Below are 19948 nucleotides of genomic sequence, written 5' to 3'. Positions count from 1 at the left end.
TACAAGCACAAAAGCACACAACACGTCGCGATGCGACGTGTTGTGTGCTTTTAAAACTGCTATTTTCAAAAGATGTTTTATAAAATGTTAAATTTAAATTTTAGACATAAATATGATAACTTGTGAAACAGGACATTCTGCATAATGAGTACTTTTACTTTTGGTACTTATAGTATATTTTGATGTTTTGATACTTTTGTACTTTTACTCAAGTACATTTTTATTACCGGACTTGTACTTCAGAGTGTTCCTACATTGCAGTATTGATACTTTTACTTAAGTAAAATGTTTGAGTACTTTTTCCACCACTTAGTCAGGGGATATTAAAAAAGTCTTGGAATAAATTCCTTACCAAAAAAAATCTTCACCAATGTGTTTGCAAAGGTGTCTAGTAACCCATATCACAAAGACTGAAATTCAGTATCCCTAGGAGAATTTTTGACAGCTCCTTAAAGTTGGGGTACCCACCATAACCTTGGTTAAAAAAAAATCCTCCCCAAAAAATCAAAATTTAATTCTGTTTTAAGTAGCATGTGAGGTGTCAAACTAGGGTCTTTTTATGATTCTGAATCCATTGCAATCATTTGTTTTGCACCAAAACCACTCCTTGGGCTAAAAACGGCCCAATCTCAATGGGCTTTTTACACAAAAAGTATACATGGCTATGGCCGTTTTTAACCAAGGTTATGGTGGGTACCCCAACTTTAAGGAGCTGTCAAAAATTCTCCTAGGGATACTGAATTTCAGTCTTTGTGAGATGTGTTACTAGACACCTTTACAAACACATTGGTGAAGATTTTTTTTGGTAAGGAATTTATTCCAAGATTGGAAAATATTCTGCTAATATCCCCTGACTAACTGGGTACAATACTAAATACCAGTACTGTTGCTTCGTTGTTGATGGTGCTTTTTGTGATGTTATTCCTGTATCTGCTGTATCTTACAGTATTGTTGTGACGGGCAAAGTCACCTGTTTCTGTGAATGTGAGTAACATGGGATAAAGTTACCTGAAGATTTCAGTTACCTCCTAGTTTCATTGGATGTGCATGTTAGTGTTACCCTGTCATTGGCTGTTCTGTGTTCTGTGCTGGTTTTGATAGAGAGACGTCAGGCGTGAGGAACTGCTGGATTCATATGTTTGGTTTGGTGCAGCTTGTATTGCATCATCTTTAGTGAATTGTTTGAGGAGGTAGCAACACACCGTCTCTGTTATCAGCCTGTGACAGACACCCATGCTTATGAGGGGAAAATATATTTTGTGGTAAGAACTTAATTTATTACTATCGCTACTAATTTACATTATCTTGTGATAGAATTGCCTGACTCTGCAGTTAAAGTCATGAATGTGAAATAATGTTTACACATGCACGCAAACGCACACGCACGCATGCAAACACACACACACACACACACACACACACACACACACACACACACACACACACACACACACACACACACACACACACACACGCACACAGTCACACATGCGCATACACACTCGTGCATACACACACACGCGCATGCACGCACGAGCGCACGCACACACACACACACACACACACACACACACACACACACACACACACAGACAATATTGCTATTGCTATAAACACTGTATCTTTTGGGTACAGTGGGTTTTACAGTGATGTCAAGGAATTATTATCGAGTTGATTAACCTGAAAAATAACCAGCTTAGTTATATTCTGTGAAATAATTTCTCATGTTCAGACTTCTGGTTACGGTGGTTATGGCCATGTTAAAAATGTATGTTGTATGAAGGTGAAGTAAGGACAGACTGCACACATTCAGCAAAGCCTTTCTGAGGGAAAATGAATAGCTGACATGGTTATCTAACTGTATATTAATTGGAATATATATTCGTTTTTATTCTACAGTAGCTTTTTACATTGAATGATTAACTTCTCTTCACTCCATCAACAAACACCATTACACTACGCCCATTCCCTTTGCCCAATTTTTTTTTTTTTTTTTTCTGCACAATGTTTACTTGAATGCGCAATACACACCTGACCGGAGTTCTAAATCTAAACCAATCAAAATCTCAACTGAGAATGTGTTGTTGTCTATTATGGACAGGTACCAAGTCCTGTGAGCTACGAAGACAAGCTTCCACTTGTCAGTTACTACATTCCTGCGCTGACACACACTATTAACTTCATAGACTGCACCCACAGAAACACAGGTAAGCCTTCATGTACTTGGAATGGAAAATAAAGGAACGTAACTTTGAAGGAACATGATTTATATATGTATGTGTTATTGTTGTTGTTGTATCATTTTTTATTATTTTCAGTAGTGTCACGGTGCGGGGCAGAGAAGCGTAGGACCCAAGCGCAGACAGTGAGCAGAGACAGAACGAATCAGATGCAGGGGGATTTATTACTTAAACAGGGAATATAAGGGCAACAGGTACCAGACAGAACACAGTCACAACATTAATGAACTAACACAGACTGGAAACAGAGGGGCATATAAATAGACAGAGACTAACTAGGCACAGGTGAGAACAAAGGACAATTAACACATGATTGGCTGTAACAGAACAAGACACAGGTGAACTACAATTGCAAAGACATACTGGTGAGACAAGACAGGAAGCAACAACTAGGGCAGACAGGAAACACCAAGACAACACTACAGAATAAGGGTACAAGGAGAACAGGGAACAATACAACAGGAAGAGTGGCCAAAAGGGTCCAAAAGGGTCCAATACCATATAAGGTCAGAGACAGGCTAAATAATAAAGTCACAGTCCACGGTCCGAGGAGCGGACCGTGACAAGTAGTCAATATTATATATTTTTTCCCCTTTTTCCTCCCAATTTAGTCATTATGCCACTTAATTAATCCACACACATTTACTGTATGTGTTGCCACTGTTTTTGGACCCTACTGGCTCACCTGCGGGTGAGGAGCCCCCAATGCGTGGATGTAAACTCCCTCCTACTCATTTCAGGAAGACGTAGTGCCTCCCTCCTACTCTGTACATTACAAACTCCCACCAGTGCCACATCCATGGCCACATCAGCCCTTAGGAGTACAGTTTGTGCAACGTCAGAGTGACGTGGCCATGGTCCTGCCTATATATGTTGTTGTTTTTTTGTTTATGGTTAAGTCAGAGTGACGTGGTCATGGTCCTGCCTATATATGTTTTTGTTTTGTTTTGTTTATGGTTAAGTCAGAGTGACGTGGTCATGGTCTGCCGGCCAGCCTTATTCCCAGTAGCCAATTTTAATATAGGATGTGAAAGGAGTGAAATATGCCATGGACATAATGATGGGGTGCCGTGGATGAAACAAATATGCATAGGGGTGCCCTAGCTGAGCCCAAAAGATTGAGAACCACTGATCCAAATAGACCACATAGTTGACTCAGTGAACTCTCAGATCTTGATTGTACGGTGAATGAGTATGGGACTGGTTCAACTGCATAGCTGACCTATCAGATCGTGCATTTTAACATTACTTGCATGCTGGGGTCTTTACTCAGCCAATTTCAGTTTAAGAAGTTGACAAATTGAGTTAAAGTTACAGGAATGAGCAATCATGATACACAGACGTATGCAGAGCAGGAATTTCAGGGAGGCCACGAAGGCCATGGCCGTGTGCCCCTCAAAAAATGGCATGCCCTGAGGCCACAGTGGCCTTAATGTCCCAGCTGACTGTATGACTTTTTCCTCTGTCTCTTTCTTGTCAATATGTAGACACCAGTGTCTCTTTATTTCTTTCTATTCTGAATTCTTAACTCCCCTGAGTCCCAATCTTTAAAGGTTTCATGACGTTCAGTTCTACCACACATTAAAAGTATTTGTCATGGTCCTTCAAACGTGTATAGAAAGTTTTAACAAAAAAATCCACTCCATTGATCCATGGCAGGTGTTTTTCTCTCACATTTCTAAAGCCTTTTCAACTGCAATGAAAAAATAAATCTTTGCCTGCGGGTGTCGCTGGTGAGGGATTTTGCCTGTCAATCATCGCCTCTGCTCCGCCCCCCCCCCCAAAGGAAAGGATAGGGGAGGGGAGGGGCGAGGAGGAGAGTGGGCGGGATTAATCGACTGCCGAAGGGCCAAGCTCAGATTACTTTTCAGCCTAATTATTCAGAAAACCCCGGACCACAAAAAATCCACTGAATGTTCAAAGTTCAGATTTTTTTGGGTGTAATTGAGGTCATAAAACCCCCAAAAAAACATAAAAAAAAAAAAAAAGTGAAAATTAATGTCATAGAACCTTTAAACCAATCCAGTAACTTTGATTGGTGCAGGGCTGAGCATGGATCAGATTGTAAATACCATAATTTATTTATTTCACTGCAGATAGTCTACATATTGGATGTAGACTATCTGCAATTAAAACATTCCTCACCACCGCTGATCTGACAAAAGTTGTTCACGCTTTCATCTTTTCACGCTTAGACTACTGTAATTCCCTGTACTCCTCCCTCCCAAATAAATCCATCAATAGTCTTCAACTGGTTCAGAATGCTGCGGCCCGTCTTTTAACTGGTACAAGAACATTTGACCATATCACACCCATTTTAGCATCCCTCCATTGGTTACCAGTTGAATTCAGAATCACTTTTAAAATCCTACTCACTACATGTAAGGCTAGGGGGGTGCTCCTTCCATTCCGACATCTCGCCACTCCGACTACTTCCGCGTGCGGTTAGGGTTAGGGTTAGCGTTAGGTATAGGGTTCGTTAACGTCGGAAAGGCGACATGTCGGAAAGGCGAAATGCACCCAAGGCAAGGCTAGGTCTTGCTCCAGCCTATATTTCCGACCTACTCCCCCCCTATGTGCCTACTCGTAGTTTGAGATCCTCAAATCAAGCGCTCCTGGCCATTCCAAAAGGTCAGTTAAATTCAAAAGGACGTATGGCCTTCGCCTTCAGGGCCCCTACTCTTTGGAATGCCCTACCCCTGGAGATCAGGCTCACCGGTATGCACCGGTATGAAAGTGAATTGTACCTGTGCAATCCTGCATTGTTTTCTGCATTGTTTTTAATCCTTTTTTTCCCCGTTTGTTACTGTTTTCTTTTCTTGTTTTCTTTGTGAAGCACTTTTTGTAACACAGTTTTGAGAGGTGCTATATAAATAAAGTTTTATTATTATTATTATATTAAAATTTAAATCATCCTTAAATTCAATTAATTCTTTCAATGAACTAAAATATGTTTTTATTTGATGGCCTCCCTGCCCTGGCATTTGGCCTTTGTGCGCTAAAAAAAGGGCAACACCAAAGGCCAAGTGGCCTTGCCCCTAAAATGACAAAATTCCAGGCCTGGACGTATGCATAGTAATATGCTTTAACCGGTTGTATGCCTTTAGTCTCTGTAGTATGATGTCATGGCTTGTAACAAGCATCATTTCTGTGCATGTTTGTGTTTCTTACAGAGGAGCTCCAGATCAAAGTTTCTGCACTTCCGCTTGCTGGGGTGCAACTGCCTTCTGAAGAAAGAAAGCACCATCCGCCCTATTAGTGCACCGCACCGATAGCATTGTTTAAGCGTCTGTGGTGATTGCGATCAAAGCCTCAGGTGATGGATGTGCCCACATCGCACGCACGCACGCACGCACGCACGCGCACACACACACACACACACACACACACACGCACACACACACATGCACAAACACATGCACACAGTCACACAGTCACACATGCGCACGCACACGCGTGTGCGCACACACACACACACACACACACACACACACAGTATTGCTATAAACACTGTTTCTGTTTGGGTACATGAGTGGATTTATGTCTATGTTTTACAGTGATGCCAAGGAATTATTATCGAGTTGATTAACCTAACCAGCTTAGTTATATTCTGTGAAATAATTTCTCATGTTCAGACTTCTGGTTACGGTGGTTATGGCCATGTTAAAATGTATGTTGTATGAAGGTGAAGTAAGGACAGACTGCACACATTCAGCAAAGCCTTTCTGAGAGAAAATGAATAGCTGACATGGTTATCTAACTGTACTGTAATTGGAATATATATTGGAAATTTTGAATATATTCATTTTTATCTCAATTCGTTTTTATTCTACAGTAGCTTTTTACATTTAATGATTAACTTCTCTTCACTCCATCAACAAACACCATTACACTACGTCCATTCCCTTTGCCCCAAGGTTTCTTTTTTTTTTCCTGCACGATGTGAATGCACAATACACACCTGACCGGAGTTCTAAATCTAAACCAATCAAAATTTCAACTGAGAATGTGTTGTTATCTATTATGGACAGGTACCAAGTCCTGTGAGCTACGAAGACAAGCTTCCACTTGTCAGTTACTACAATCCTGCACTGACACACACTATTAACTTCATAGACTGCACCCACAGAAACACAGGTAAGCTTTCATGTACTTGGAATGGAAAATAAAGGAACATAACTTTGAAGGAACATGATTTATATATATATGTATGCATGTATGTACAGTATGTGTTGTTGTTGTTGTTGTTGTTGTTGTTGTTGTTGTATCATTTTCTATTATTTTCAGTAGTAAATATTTTTTGGGGTTGGGAGGGTGCGTACTGCGTAGATGAATACAGGAAAGGTGGGCACTATAGAAATCTGGGCACCATCATTTTGGGAAGACTGGGCACCAGGAAAGAGTGGGCACTTGGATACCTGTATCTAATAACGACTATGGTAATCTGTACATGCGTGAAGGTGCATGTATGGCCATGAGCGTGCACAAACGTGTTCCTTTAGTTTGGGGGCTGCAATAGTAATAGCAGCTCTCATGAGGAAACTTGTGTGACATGAAGTCTTTGGTTTCACACATTAATACATAACAGCATGTAAAGACAATGTTTCAGTAAAGACAATGTTTCAGTAGTTTGTGGTTGTTCCATGCTCATTCTTTCAATGTATTTGCATATACAAATGCTGTGATCAAACGTACTAATGGCCACCTATTACCTGGCATTGAATAGCTACAGTAGATCACCTGTGAATGAATACATCCGTACCAATGACGGTGACTCATTTGCAATTGCTTGGTACATTGCTCGCCAAACCCTGGACACGTGATTGTAAACAATCCCCACTGCACCCTAAGTATTATAGGCTACTGCAAGGAAATCCACTCCATAATGTGTGGGGGGGGAAACAGCAAATCTACAAGCTCACAATGCCTGGGGGTTTAAAGTGGATTAAATATCATTTACCAACAACAAAACAGCATGCTATTTTAGGATATAGCGTGTGACAGTGACAGACAGTCGCACAGGAATGCAGTCTCACAGACACGCACCATTGCATGTGAAACAACGCAGTGTTTGATATGCGGGCGTGTGCTGAAACAACGATAAAAGCCAGGTTGTAAATAACTAGCCTGGCATTGCCAGACTGATGACGTGGATTCACTCACATGTTCCTCCACGGTATCTTAATGCCAGATAATAGGTGGTCAGTGGTGTTGTGTGTACCAGGAGGGACTGATAGACATGACAAGGACTTCAGCATGACAAGGATTTTTCAATAAAAATAAATATTTTTAAAATAAATCGTGCACGCCCCCCAAACTACACGTGTGCACCCCCTGTACCTATGCACCCTCCCAACTACAATAAAAGCCAGGTCGTAAATAACTAGCCTGGCATTGCCAGACTGATGACATGGATTCACTCACATGTTCCTCCACGGTATCAGTATCCCTAGTTCCCACTCTTCCTAGCGACCAGTTTTCCCGGTGCCCACTCTTCTCAGTGCCCAGTGTTCCCGGTGCCCATTTTTCCTGGCGCCCACATTTCCCTAGTGCCCACTCTTCCAAGGTGCCCCGTTCTCCAAGCTCACTAAAATACGTAAGTACATCCAGATTCAGTGGTCCGGACTCCGAGTCCGTACTGATCTGTAGGCGGCAGGCGGGTTATGGTGGCTGAAAATGCCGAAGTTGATCACTGACAGGCATATATGAAGTGTGAGTGTCTGTGTCCGTCTCTCTCTGGTGGTTCTGAGACCCAGTTGTTTTGTTATAGGCTACATTATGCTGTTACTTGTCCCATTAAAATGGATCAAGCATGAGCAGCTATTTAATTGGTTTTGTATTGATTTGTAAGGTTGTATGAAATGTTGATTGATTTGTATAAATTAGCTATTTCGGCAGTGAAATTGAATGCGCTCTGATGAAATGTATTTGTCTGTTAAAACCTGATTTGCGCACTGTCGCGTCATTGAAAGTAGCAGATCTACAGTACAAGCTCACACAATGTACTGTAATGCCATAACATGTTGTGAGCTTGTAGATTTGTTACTTTCGGTGCCCGCCGCCCGGCGACCTGATGCGCAACCAGACTTGAGCTGATGCATAAATGGCCAAAAAGGTCAAATCTACAAACTAACAACGTGTGGCAATGCAAAGAGTTGTAACCTTAGAGATCTGTTCCCTCATGCATCTCTTTAAATGCGTCTATAATGTCTATTTGTTGATTGTGCAAAATAATGAGCATTACTACACAGCTGTTGTGGATTAAGCTAATCAACTGTTTGTGGTAGAGATGCAGCAGACAGAGGAGATAGGGGGTAGCAGTAATGACATGGCCCAAGTTATTATAACATAACGTCTTGCCTCCATTAGTGTAAGACATGCAATACATTTCTGGTGTGAAATAGCTAAAACATAACTGTAAAAGGCCCCCCAAAATCCCCCTCAAAAGGCATTTACCCCCCTAAATTTGGCGCATGCTTCAGGCAATACTACTTAGAAAGTGGTGGCGGCACCTATGGCCACATCAGCCCATATACGTGTAACGTCAGAGTGATGTGGCAATGGTCCTGCCTATGGGAATATCGGGTTTGTTTATGGTTATGTCTGGGTCAGAGTGATGTGGTCGTGTTGGACCGGCCAGCCCGCCAGCCCTCCCAGTAGTTGATTTTAATATAGGATGTGAAAGGAGTGAAATATGCCATGAATATAATGTAGGAGTGCCGTGGATGAAACAAATATGCATAGGGGTGCCCTGAACCCAAAAAGATTGAGAACCACTTATTGGGACGAGGAAAGTTGTTGGAATGTTTCAACTGCATAGTTGAACTCTCAGATCATGATTGGACGGTGAATGAGTTGTTGGAATGTTTCAACTGCATAGTTGAACTCTCAGATCATGATTGGACGGTGAATGAGTTGTTGGAATGTTTCAACTGCATAGTTGAACTCTCAGATCATGATTGGACGGTGAATGAGTTGTTGGAATGTTTCAACTGCATAGTTGAACTCTCAGATCATGATTGGACGGTGAATGAGTATGGGACTGGTTCTACTGCACTAGCAGTAGTGAATAAGCGTGGGATAGTGAATAAGCGTGGGACTGTTTGCATTTTAATATTACTTGCATGCTGGGGTTTTTACTCAGCCAATTTCAGTTTAAGAAGATGACAATTTGAGTTAACGTTAGAGGAATGAGCAATCAAGTCATGATACACAGACATATGCATAGTAATATTTTTTAACCAGTAGTATGTGCCTTTAGTCTCTGTAGTACAATGTCATGGCTTTTATTGGCATCATTTCTGTGCATGTTTGTGTTTCTTACACTAGACCCGGAGGCAGAAGAGCTCCAGATCAAAGTGGCTGCACTTCCGCTTGCTGGGGTGCAACTGCCTTCTGAAAAAAACAAGCACCATCCACCCACTATTAGTGCACCGCACCGATAGCATAGTTTAAGCGTCTGTGGTGAATGCAATCAAGGCCTCAGGTGATGGTGCCCACATCGTTGCATTAGTTAGAGCATTCTTAACAGTCATGAACGCTCTGTCTACGGTGTGTGTATGGGGGCCTTGCCTTTTAGGGTCTCATTCAGGGACTACATGAGGTGCAGAGGAACTCCTGCATTGATTTGACTGTGAGCAGCCTATAGTGCGTGGCAACGTGTTGTGGCACGTAGTGTAGTAGCCATGTTGTGTGTCAGAGAGTACATAAAGACAAGCTTTAGACTAGAGAGTGACGCTGGATGACAATAAATGATGTGGTCAAAATTCCTAGCCTTCGTAAGCACATTAATGTATAACCAAGAGTCAAGAAGAATTAACACATGGGGTGCCAAAACTGTATTAAAACGGTTTTGCAAAATGTGCAAATAGTTACGCGGAGTGCCAAAACCGAATACCGTTCGGTTTTGGTGTCTTTTTGTTTTTTTCCACACAGGAGGGGCTGGAGCAGCTCTGGGATTACCCATTGTGATCCTGAGAAGGATAGGCCAAATAGATCACCGGAAACAAAAACATGGCTCCCCATCCGCTTCCTGTGTATTTCCTTCTTTAAAACGCCTATATCTCCGAATCTGTTTCCGGTGGGGAAAACCGGTCATGCGCGATGCGCGATCCCCCCCCCCCCGTTGTAACTCGCGAGTGAAATGTTATCGTTCCAGGATGTAGCCATGGTCATCGCGCTACATGAATGGATGCTTTTTTTTTACGTGGATTTGCTCGTCGTGGAGTCTAGAGCTTTAAACAGCAAAGCGCAGTCAATGGGGAGAATGCTGGCACCCACGCTAAGTTGTTATGAAAAAATGCTGGCACCCTAAGGTTTTATTTGTCCTATTCATGCAAGCAGTGACATGTTGAGCGACATGATCCGCAGAGACTGTGCTATCACAACAATACAATACAACAAGATAAACATAAAATTAATTATACACAGAAAGCAGTATGATGAAACTCTTTAGACAGGTACAATATATTTTAGCAGCAGTGTCAAATGTGTGCAAGAGAAGAAGGCATAATACTGTATATCTTTATAGCAGCAGTGGCAAACGTCCAAAGAAGCACATACATCAAAACACTTGACTGTGCAAGTAACATTTTGAGCAGCTGCTTAGGATTCTTAGGTTTTTTGTTTGTTTTTTTACCCTGTCCTTCATAATATGATAATTATCATGTCTCAGTACTTTGTAATACAGGGAAGAACATTATCTTTGTAAATTAGGGATAATTTCCTTTCAACAGTTATATTTAGCTTGACAGTGAAATTAAAATGAAAAAGAAAAAAAAATGTCAAAAAACTTTACAGTATTTTGCATAGGAATTGAAAGAGTAATTCCCTTACTAGGCCTAGTATCTGTGAGTTTCACTGCATACTCAATCACTCGCATATTTAACCAGTGGCGTAAAGTAACAAAGTACATTTACTCAAGTACTGTACTTAAGTACAATTTTGAGGTATTTTTACTTTACTGGAGTATTTCCAATTTCCAATACTTTTACTTCTACTCCACTACTTCTTAAACATAGGCTATTTGAAAAAAGCCCATCCACATAACGCGTTGCATCGCGACGCGGTGCGACGTGGCACTTTTTTCCAACATATAGTACTTTTACTTTCGGTACTTTAAGTACATTTTGATACCAATACTTTTATACTTTTACTCAAGTAACATTTCGAACACAGGCCTTTTACTTGTAGAGTATTTTCAATGTGTAGACATAGAAGAGCCGCGTCATTATGTAGGCTACTCTTGAACCACAACATGGCCCCCGCTACATGTTGACGACCCCTTAAGGATTTTTTGCTACGCATTATAGGGAAGCCAGTGGCGACGTCCACCTTCGACAGACCTGCATGTGCGCGACCGTGCACGTCCGTGTCCGTGTGAACTGTTCGGGTGAAACCGAATGGAACCGAGTGCAGCCGACAAAAATGGAACGAGCCGCCATTGTTTTCTGTGGGCAGTTTTAACTTTTTACTTTCGGTTTTAAAACGCTCTCAAACTTCTTTTTTGAGGCACAGAATTTTTTCTTTTAAGATATCGTTTGGATAGAATTTAGTTGTTTAACTTCATATATGTGGTCAATTTATCATGACAGAGCCTATTTAAAAATAAAAATTCAGAGAACCGGCAGGGGCGGGCAGTGACACGCATTGTATCCGAATAAAGCAACCTATTTTCGGCATGACCCGTTCAGAAGTCCCCTCTGCGTCACTCCCTGGTGGACGCGGAAACAAACTGCTGATGAGGAGGGGGGGGGAGTGGAGGGGCGGTGTTTGACAACAGTTTTTCTTTTCTTTTTTTATCTCTGAACTTGCCTACAATCCCTTTAAACGTGCATTAGTGTTAGTGTCTATGTTGGCTTGAACTCCCGAATCGCCTTTAGATTTCCTTGTTTTATTTTGTGCTGCTGTTTGATTTTTACAAGCACAGCACTGCAATAATGATGAATTGTGACTTATTGTGTTGTTTTTACAGTTAAAAAAAAACTGCTGTAGACAGGATGTCCAGAGGAACATCAGCTTTCGCCGAACGTAAGTTCTATTCTATTAAAATAGACAAAATCAGCGAACTGAATGATTTGTCACATCAGTGATCTTCATTAATATTACATTCATTTTTCGAACCAGGAAAGAACAGTGGCCCGGCAGAACTGAGAATTGTTCTGATCGGGGGAAGACGCAATGGAAAGAGTTCAAGTGGAAAGAGTTCAGTGGGAAACATCATCCTGGGCAGAGATGTTTTTGAAACAAACAGAAGAACAGCTAAGAGTGTCGTGAGACAAGAGTTAGTGTCTGGTAGGCAGATCACTGTAGTCGACACTCCAGGATGGACAGGTTATTGTCCCCTAGATCTAACGCCAAAACTGACTCAGTTAGAAATCCAAAAGAGTGTGCATCTGTGTCCTCCAGGACCCCATGCCTTTGTCCTAGTGGTGCCATTGGACACCAGACACGTAGGGACAGGGTTGTCAGCAGAGGAGCATGTGAGGTTTCTCCTCCATGACAGAGTGTGGAGACATACTATTGTGGTGTTCACTGTAGCTGATAAAGACAAAATGAGACCTGTTAGAGATCTCAGTGATGACTTAGGATATCTTATTAATAAATGTGAAGACCGCTTCCATGTTCTTAATATTACTGACAGAGAAGATAGAAGTCAGGTCACAGAGCTACTAGAGAAGATAGAGCACATGGTGACTAGAAATGGTTGTCACTACCAGACAGAAAAACATGTCTCTGAGGGACTGGAGCTGAGGGAGAGAACTATCAGAAGAAGAGCAGAACAACGGATGGCAGACGCTCAGAAACAAACGAAACCTCCAAAAGATATTGGTATGTTTTGTTTTACTTTGTCAACAAAGAATATTTGGTGTGTTATCTGTCTCCATCTGGTTCCGCTTTATCGTGTCCACCTCAATCACTCCAACCACCAGCATGTCCTCTCTCACCGCATCCACAGACTTCCTGCTTATCCTCCAACCTACTAACTTGGGCTGATTCTCTAGTCATTTCTAACCTTCTCAATTGCCGCTGCCCCCAGCTCTGCCACCTATCTTCTTGCAAGTTCCACTGTCTCCAGCCACAGTATGGCTTGTCTCACAATCGTTTTATACATCTTCCTCGTTCTGCGGTACTCACTCTCGTTCACACACACTTGCCCTCGTACTGCACGTTGTCTGCACCATTCTTCTAGTCCAACAACTCCTCACAGGCTATGATACTGCTGCCCCCATGGGGCCCTGTGACCAACGGGCCTCCTCGGACTGGATTCGATCCAATGCTGGACCCCCCACAGGCCCCTAACAGCTCTTCCAGGCTGTGCTGCGGCCACCACAGGCCTTTGTCTAACAGCTTTCACAGGCTGTGATTTGTCCAACGGCTCCCTTGGGCCGTAATTATTAATCAGCCCACGCATTCTAGGCTGGCCCTCGTGGTTCCTTAAAGTGCAGCTGCGATGGCTTTTTAGCTACTCTACCTTTATTGTGAAATGTCTTAGTAAAACAGAGTTTTACTAAGAGAAATCTGGTTGTGTCTCAGGAAATCACAGTCTCAGCCAACCGTCCCGTCCCCTCGTGCTATGGGATCTAAGGATCTAAATGGAACAAAACACTTGTGCACTGTGAGTTTAAGTTTAAAACGAGAACATTTGTAATATAACAGCCCTGTAGTATCTCCATAATGATAATCAGATGCGTGTGAAAGAACATGAGCTATGGGAATCACACAGGTGAATGAAATCATGACTTATGATTATCCATAGGAGCCTGCTGATGATATCACACATTACTTCTTTATTTAAAGGGATTGACGGCAAGATAAGATAAACAAACACCGCGCCTCCAGCAGTTCGTTTCCCGACCACCAGGGGGTGACGCAGGAGGGACTTCCATAGACTTAAGGGGACTTCTGAAGGGGCCATGCCGAAAATAGGTTGCTTTATTCGGATCCAATGCGTGTTACTGCCCGCCCCTGCTGGTTCTCTGAATTTTTATTTTTAAATAGGCTCTTTCATGATAAATTGACCACATATATAAAGTTAAACAACTAAATTCTATCCAAACGCTATCTTAAAAGTAAATTCTGTGCCTCAAAAACGAAGTTTGAGAGCATTTTAAAACCGAAAGTAAAAAGTTCACACGGACGCGCACGGACGCGCACGGACGCGCACATGCGTGCGTTAATTTACGCCCCGGACAAACATAAACAGTAGGGAAAATACGGATTTCAGAAAGAGGACTGTGTTTCAATGCAGGAAAACATCCCAGCATCATTATATAGTGGCTGATAGAGGGGGAAAATGCAATATATATATATATATATATATATATATATATATATATATATTTATTTTTAGGCTTAATGTTGCCTAGAATCCCTTTAAAGAAAAAGGTGTCGAAGTAAATGTAAACAATGTTTTCTCTGGCAGGATTGGCTGACCTCAAGATTCTGTTGACGGGACAGTATTGGTCTGGAAAGAGTTCCGTAGGAAACACCATGCTAGGACTAAGTGTTTTTGAAGTTTATCAGAAGTCAGTGCAGTGTGAGGTAAAACATGGTGAAGTAGCAGGGAGACATCTGACAGTGGTGGACTCACCAGGCTGGTGGTACAACAGTCCACTACAGGACACTTCTGAGATGGACAAACTGGAGATTCAGAACAGTATGTGTCTCTGTCCTCCTGGACCACATGCTAATCTTCTGGTGGTTCCTCTTGATGAAGCATTCACCAAAGTGCATAAAGTAGCGGCAGAAGAACACATGACACTTCTGACACAGGGAGTGTGGAGTCACACTATTTTAGTGTTCACCTATGGAGACTGTCTGGGAGACACCAGCATTGAGCAGCACATTGAGGCTGAAGGAGAAGACCTCCGCTGGCTTGTTGACAAATGTGGGAACAGGTACCACGTCTTCAACGATGAGAAGAAAGATGACACTCAGGTCACCGAGCTGCTGGAGAAGATTGAGGAGATGGTGGCAGGAAACAGAGATGCACACTATGAGGTTGATGGAGATGTGTCAGAGAAGTTGTCAGAGAGGAAGAGGAACATAGAAGAACATGTCCAGACATTCATGACCAGGACTCTCAGACAAAGAGCTGTTCTGAAAGCTCTGTTTGAAGGTAAAGATTTTTTTTTAAATCTGTCTGTCTGTCTGTCTGTCTGTCTGTCTGTCTGTCTGTCTGTCTGTCTGTCTGTCTGTCTGTCTGTCTGTCTGTCTTATCTACACTCAGTACCTTATCTATCTGGCAGGATGGTATTACTACAAATAATAAGATTAATAATACTTCACTTGTAGATTAGAGGAATTGAGAGAAGAAGCTTCTCAACTGATCACCAATAAAGCAGCTCATTGTGATTATTTACACGTAAACATTCAATTTGAACACATATGTTATACATGAAAGCTACTATACGCAAGGGTAGATTTCCTTTCCAACTATAAATGTTAATTTGTAATAATTAATATACTGTAGCTGAATCTTTGAATCCAGGCCCTAAATTATCAAATAAGTGTTATGTGAAAAAATGTCGAGTTTTTGTCTTTCAGAAGAACGTCAGAGTCTACCAGATGTGAGGATGATGTTGGTGGGAGGAGAGCACTCTGGGAAGAGTTCAGCTGGTAATCAGATACTCCAGAAGTCTGTGTTTACAGATACAATATACAAAGTGAGTATCAAATATAAATGTTTTCTGATAACAATGTGTGACACAACCCCCCCCCCCCCCCCCCCATTAATCTATAGGCAGGCTATAGTTTATCAAATTAAAAATACAATAGCATAACATAAACGTAACTGCGCAAACAGACCTTTTTGAATATATTTTGTGATATAAAAATATTTATCGAACAATAACATTTGGATGTATATACATTTGACTATCGATCTTTCACCACTGTGCTCAGGGGAATCATATCTTTTGTTATAAAGTATTAAAACTGCGCTCCATATTCGACAACAGATGCAAAAGACGACACAGCGATACTGTTGCTTGTTGTCTTGGTAAAACATTGCTAACATTCAAAGTACAAAACCTGCAGCCAGACTAACATTAGAACCACATTTTCATACTCTCGATGTTGTGTTGCCGCTGGGATGGTAACTTACACTAGGTGCGTTCCAACTGAAAGATGAAATATTTATTTGAGCGGCGCGATTACATAAAAAGCGACCAGAAAGATATACACTTAAGGATTTTTACACCAAAGTAAGTCATATACAGACATCTTTGTGCAGAGGGATAGGGAAATGGACTTCCATATTCTCTCTCTCTCTCTCTCTCTCTCTCTCTCTCTCTCTCTCTCTCTCTCTCTCTCTCTCTCTCTCTGTGGCACTGTTAGACTAAGTGATGGAGAATACATTCAGAATTCAGTTAATCTCTGTCAAGGTCCTCTTTGCTGAGGACAGAATAGAATGGTTTTAATTATTATGATTAACATAATTGTAAACCTCATATTCCAGGAGTTTAAAACCCAGATTGAACCGCAGTCACAATGTGTCCGACAACAGAGACGAGTTGCAGGAAGAAATGTAAGCGTGGTCATCTGTCCAGACTGGTCCACTACACCTCCATCACAGAAGATCAAAGATGTCCTTCTGAATGGACTGGCTCTGTGTTCTCCTGGACCCCATGCTGTCCTGCTGACTGTCTCTGTAAGGTCCAGTTTCTCTGAAGCTGACAGGAGATCAGTGGAGGAACACCTGGCACTGATAGGGGACCAAATTTGGAGAGACACTCTAGTCCTCTTCACATGGAGAGACTGGCTGGGAGAGAAATGTGTTGGCCAGTACATCGAGTCTGAAGGAGAACCTCTGAAGTGGCTCCTGGAGAAATGTGGCTACAGGTACCATGTTCTCCAGTTCTCCGAGTGCGACGTTTCAGAAGAAACAGAGCTGATGGAGAAAATAGAAGACATGGTGACGAGGAACAGAGGACACTTTGGACCTTTAGTCTCAAGAGAAGACCGGTCTGTCAGAGACACAGAACACTTCAGGGTGGGAAATGAGGCAAAGCAGAAGACACTGCTTGAAAGACTGAAAAGAAAGCCAGAATTCACTGCTGAAGAATGGGACAGACGAGAAGAAGAATGGAAGAAGATGGAGGCCAAATGGATGGAGAGAGAGGGGGAATGGAGGAGGAGTGAGCAGGAGATGATAGACAGGATGTTGAAGTTTGTGCTGACAGAGCCAGAAGAACCAACCCTGCCAGCTGTCAGGAGAAGAAGGACCAGTATGGAGTTTATTCCTCCAAGTAGTGAGTATCAGTGTAATTGATCGTTCTTACTGTGACTTTTATAAATGTAAAATGTTTTCTTCAGGTAAACTCACACTTCCCTTCTCCTCTTTCAGTAATGGTGCATTTAACTTAATATGAACTCTTTGTAAATGTAAATATGAACAGTATGTATTATTATTGATAATAATAATGATCAGCTGCAGTTCTTTCTTCTTTAATTACAATTGTACATGTCTGTTGTCATCTGTTCCAGTGAGTGGTGGAACCCCTTCAGCAACAGGAAGTTCATACAACAGGTTAAAGGTGTCTGATTGGCTGAAGAAACACCGTGGATCAGCAGCCTCCTCTTCAGGAGTCCACACAGCGAGTGGAGCTCCCAGCCAGCCAGACACTGATCTGATGAGTGTGAGAGATGAAGATGCTTCATAGATGTAAATTAAGTTTGACACCAATCACACACATTTTATGTTTGTGTTTCTTTAATTAAATGTGAGTACAATCTTACAATGAATGCGCAAAATCTCTGTAGGCCTACACATATCTGTAGTTCGCGACTTCAGATTAGGCACGTGCGTCACAGCCGACCCGAGGGAGTGCAGTGCACAGCGCCGAGTCGGTCGGATAGGTGGTTGTCCAGGACCGCCGATCTGACTGATACGCCCATTGCACAAAGGGCTCTGGCCGTGAACCAAATTAACCAATTGATTGCCGTGGCAACCCCAGCCTAAGCTTGATTTGGCCACACTTTTTCCCACACTTGTCGAATTCCTCACACCTGCCATTTAATGAGTTAGTCAGTCCATTTTTCATAGTCAGTCAGCACTCTTCAGACATTCTCCACACATTCTCTACAGACGTTTACCGCTGCACAAGGACTTTTCCATATGGGCACAAAAGGGACACAGACAGACAAACAGACAGACAGACAGACGGTTACAACGGGTAGAACGTACTGTGACAACGTGTATAACGGTTATTGCAGGTTTCCTTATTTGCATCGTTCCCACCTTGCATCGTTCCCAAGTACAGTACCCAATGTAATGGGCACCGGTGCAGTAAGTTAAAATAAACAATACACCACCCATCTGTCAAGTCATGATGGGTTGATGGTCCCACATGCACCAATCCGCTCACACACTAGACGGACTTCAATTATCAAATCAAGCATCATACACCATCCAAAGTATATTACACATTGAAGGTGTGGTCCAAATGGTCCAATCAGCTCACACAGGATAAACAAAATGTTGTAGCTATTGGCTTATTGTATTGTAGTTTTTTTTATTTTTTTTTATTGTGACTAAAATGGCAACTACAGACAAAATTGCATGAAAATTACCACAGATGAAAGAGTTACACTTCTGCATATTGGTGTATAGGTTCAAATTGCTTTTGACATATTGTTAGCTAATGACTATAATTATACAGTAAATTATTTTGACATACTGTGTAATTATTAAGTCAGCTTTATTTGCAAAGGAAAATGTAACTAAACATGTTACTTTTTATACATTTACACCTATCCACTGCTTGTTCAGGTATGTGTTTCAGTTCAAATACAATTTTAATCTCTACAGTAACTGCTGATTCTGAATCAGTTCATAATGAGATGATTATTGAAATATACATTCAGTTCTTTCATATTGATTTATGCTTATGGATTCACTGTTTGTAGTATTTCCATTTCGTGTGTGATCCTGTATATTAGTGTACAGTGTTTTGATTGGATTTTGACTCAACTATCAGGAAATAAATCATTGGTTCATGTAAAAGTACAGTACTGGAAATTATTGTATCATTTATTTAGTTATCTGTTATCTCCATACATCTATTAAATTATGTGTTTACTATTTATAGATGACTGACAGATGACTGACTAATAGATGTATGATCAAAGGTGTGTCTTCAGGGCAGACATGAACTAGTATCAATGTTTAGATATTAGTCTGAAATCTCTGTGTGCCCGACGTGTCATCCCAAAGCCTATTCACCTGTTTCCTAGGCTTTTCACTTCCTGTGTGTGTTCCACTTCCTATCGATTTGATCCAATGAAATCCAATGAAACTGGTCAGATGACTAATGATATCCAATGAAATCCAACAGGAAGTGGGAAACACACAGCCTAGGAAACAGGTGAATACCGCTTGTGCAAGGACACGCTGTGATTGGCCAGTAGCCACTTTGAGTGGCAGTTGGGGCAAACGCTCACCCCAAAACATGATTTACGATTCTGTGCCTATCGGTCCATAACTCGGACGGCATTGAGTCGGCTCAAGCAAACTTCGCAACATTCGGCGCGGCAACTCGCTCGGTTTAACTCGCTCTGCGGTGCCTCTCGCGGCTCAAGTTTGCTTGAGACGGCGCGCCTCCGTCAAAAACTATACTTTATCGGCCCAAAAAATGTTCTGAAGTTGCTGTAGGCAAGAGACAGTTCTGCGTTCGCACAGAAGCGGGGCGTGGTTATAGCACAAG

At 41.8% G+C, this 19948-nt stretch overlaps 1 protein-coding gene across 8 annotated transcripts; it reads left to right on the top strand.

The window, feature by feature from the left end:
- The first annotated feature begins 1101 nt into the window (after positions 1-1101).
- On the top strand, positions 1102-19251 carry LOC311035430 (GTPase IMAP family member 8-like). Of its 8 annotated transcripts, XM_084043619.1 has the most exons (11): positions 1102-1262; positions 2102-2207; positions 5414-5556; positions 6272-6377; positions 9570-9726; positions 12234-12269; positions 12366-13070; positions 14665-15360; positions 15789-15907; positions 16702-17494; positions 17730-19251. In XM_084043619.1, the coding sequence occupies exons 6-11, from the start codon at positions 12239-12241 to the stop codon at positions 17903-17905; spliced, it is 2520 nt and encodes an 839-aa protein (XP_083899745.1). In that variant the 5' UTR covers positions 1102-1262; positions 2102-2207; positions 5414-5556; positions 6272-6377; positions 9570-9726; positions 12234-12238; the 3' UTR covers positions 17906-19251. The 8 variants fall into 8 exon arrangements, with proteins under 8 accessions (XP_083899745.1, XP_083899746.1, XP_083899744.1 ...); XM_084043620.1 differs by lacking the exon at positions 9570-9726 and having other exon boundaries at positions 12214-12269; XM_084043618.1 differs by having other exon boundaries at positions 9582-12269.
- Positions 19252-19948: the final 697 nt, after the last annotated feature.

Source organism: Gymnoscopelus microlampas, assembly GCF_963454915.1.
Source record: "Gymnoscopelus microlampas genome assembly, chromosome: 19".
Classification (NCBI taxonomy): Eukaryota; Metazoa; Chordata; class Actinopteri; order Myctophiformes; family Myctophidae; genus Gymnoscopelus; species Gymnoscopelus microlampas.
The sequence above is the reverse complement of the archived record's forward strand: the minus strand, read 5'-3'. Positions and strand labels throughout refer to the sequence as shown.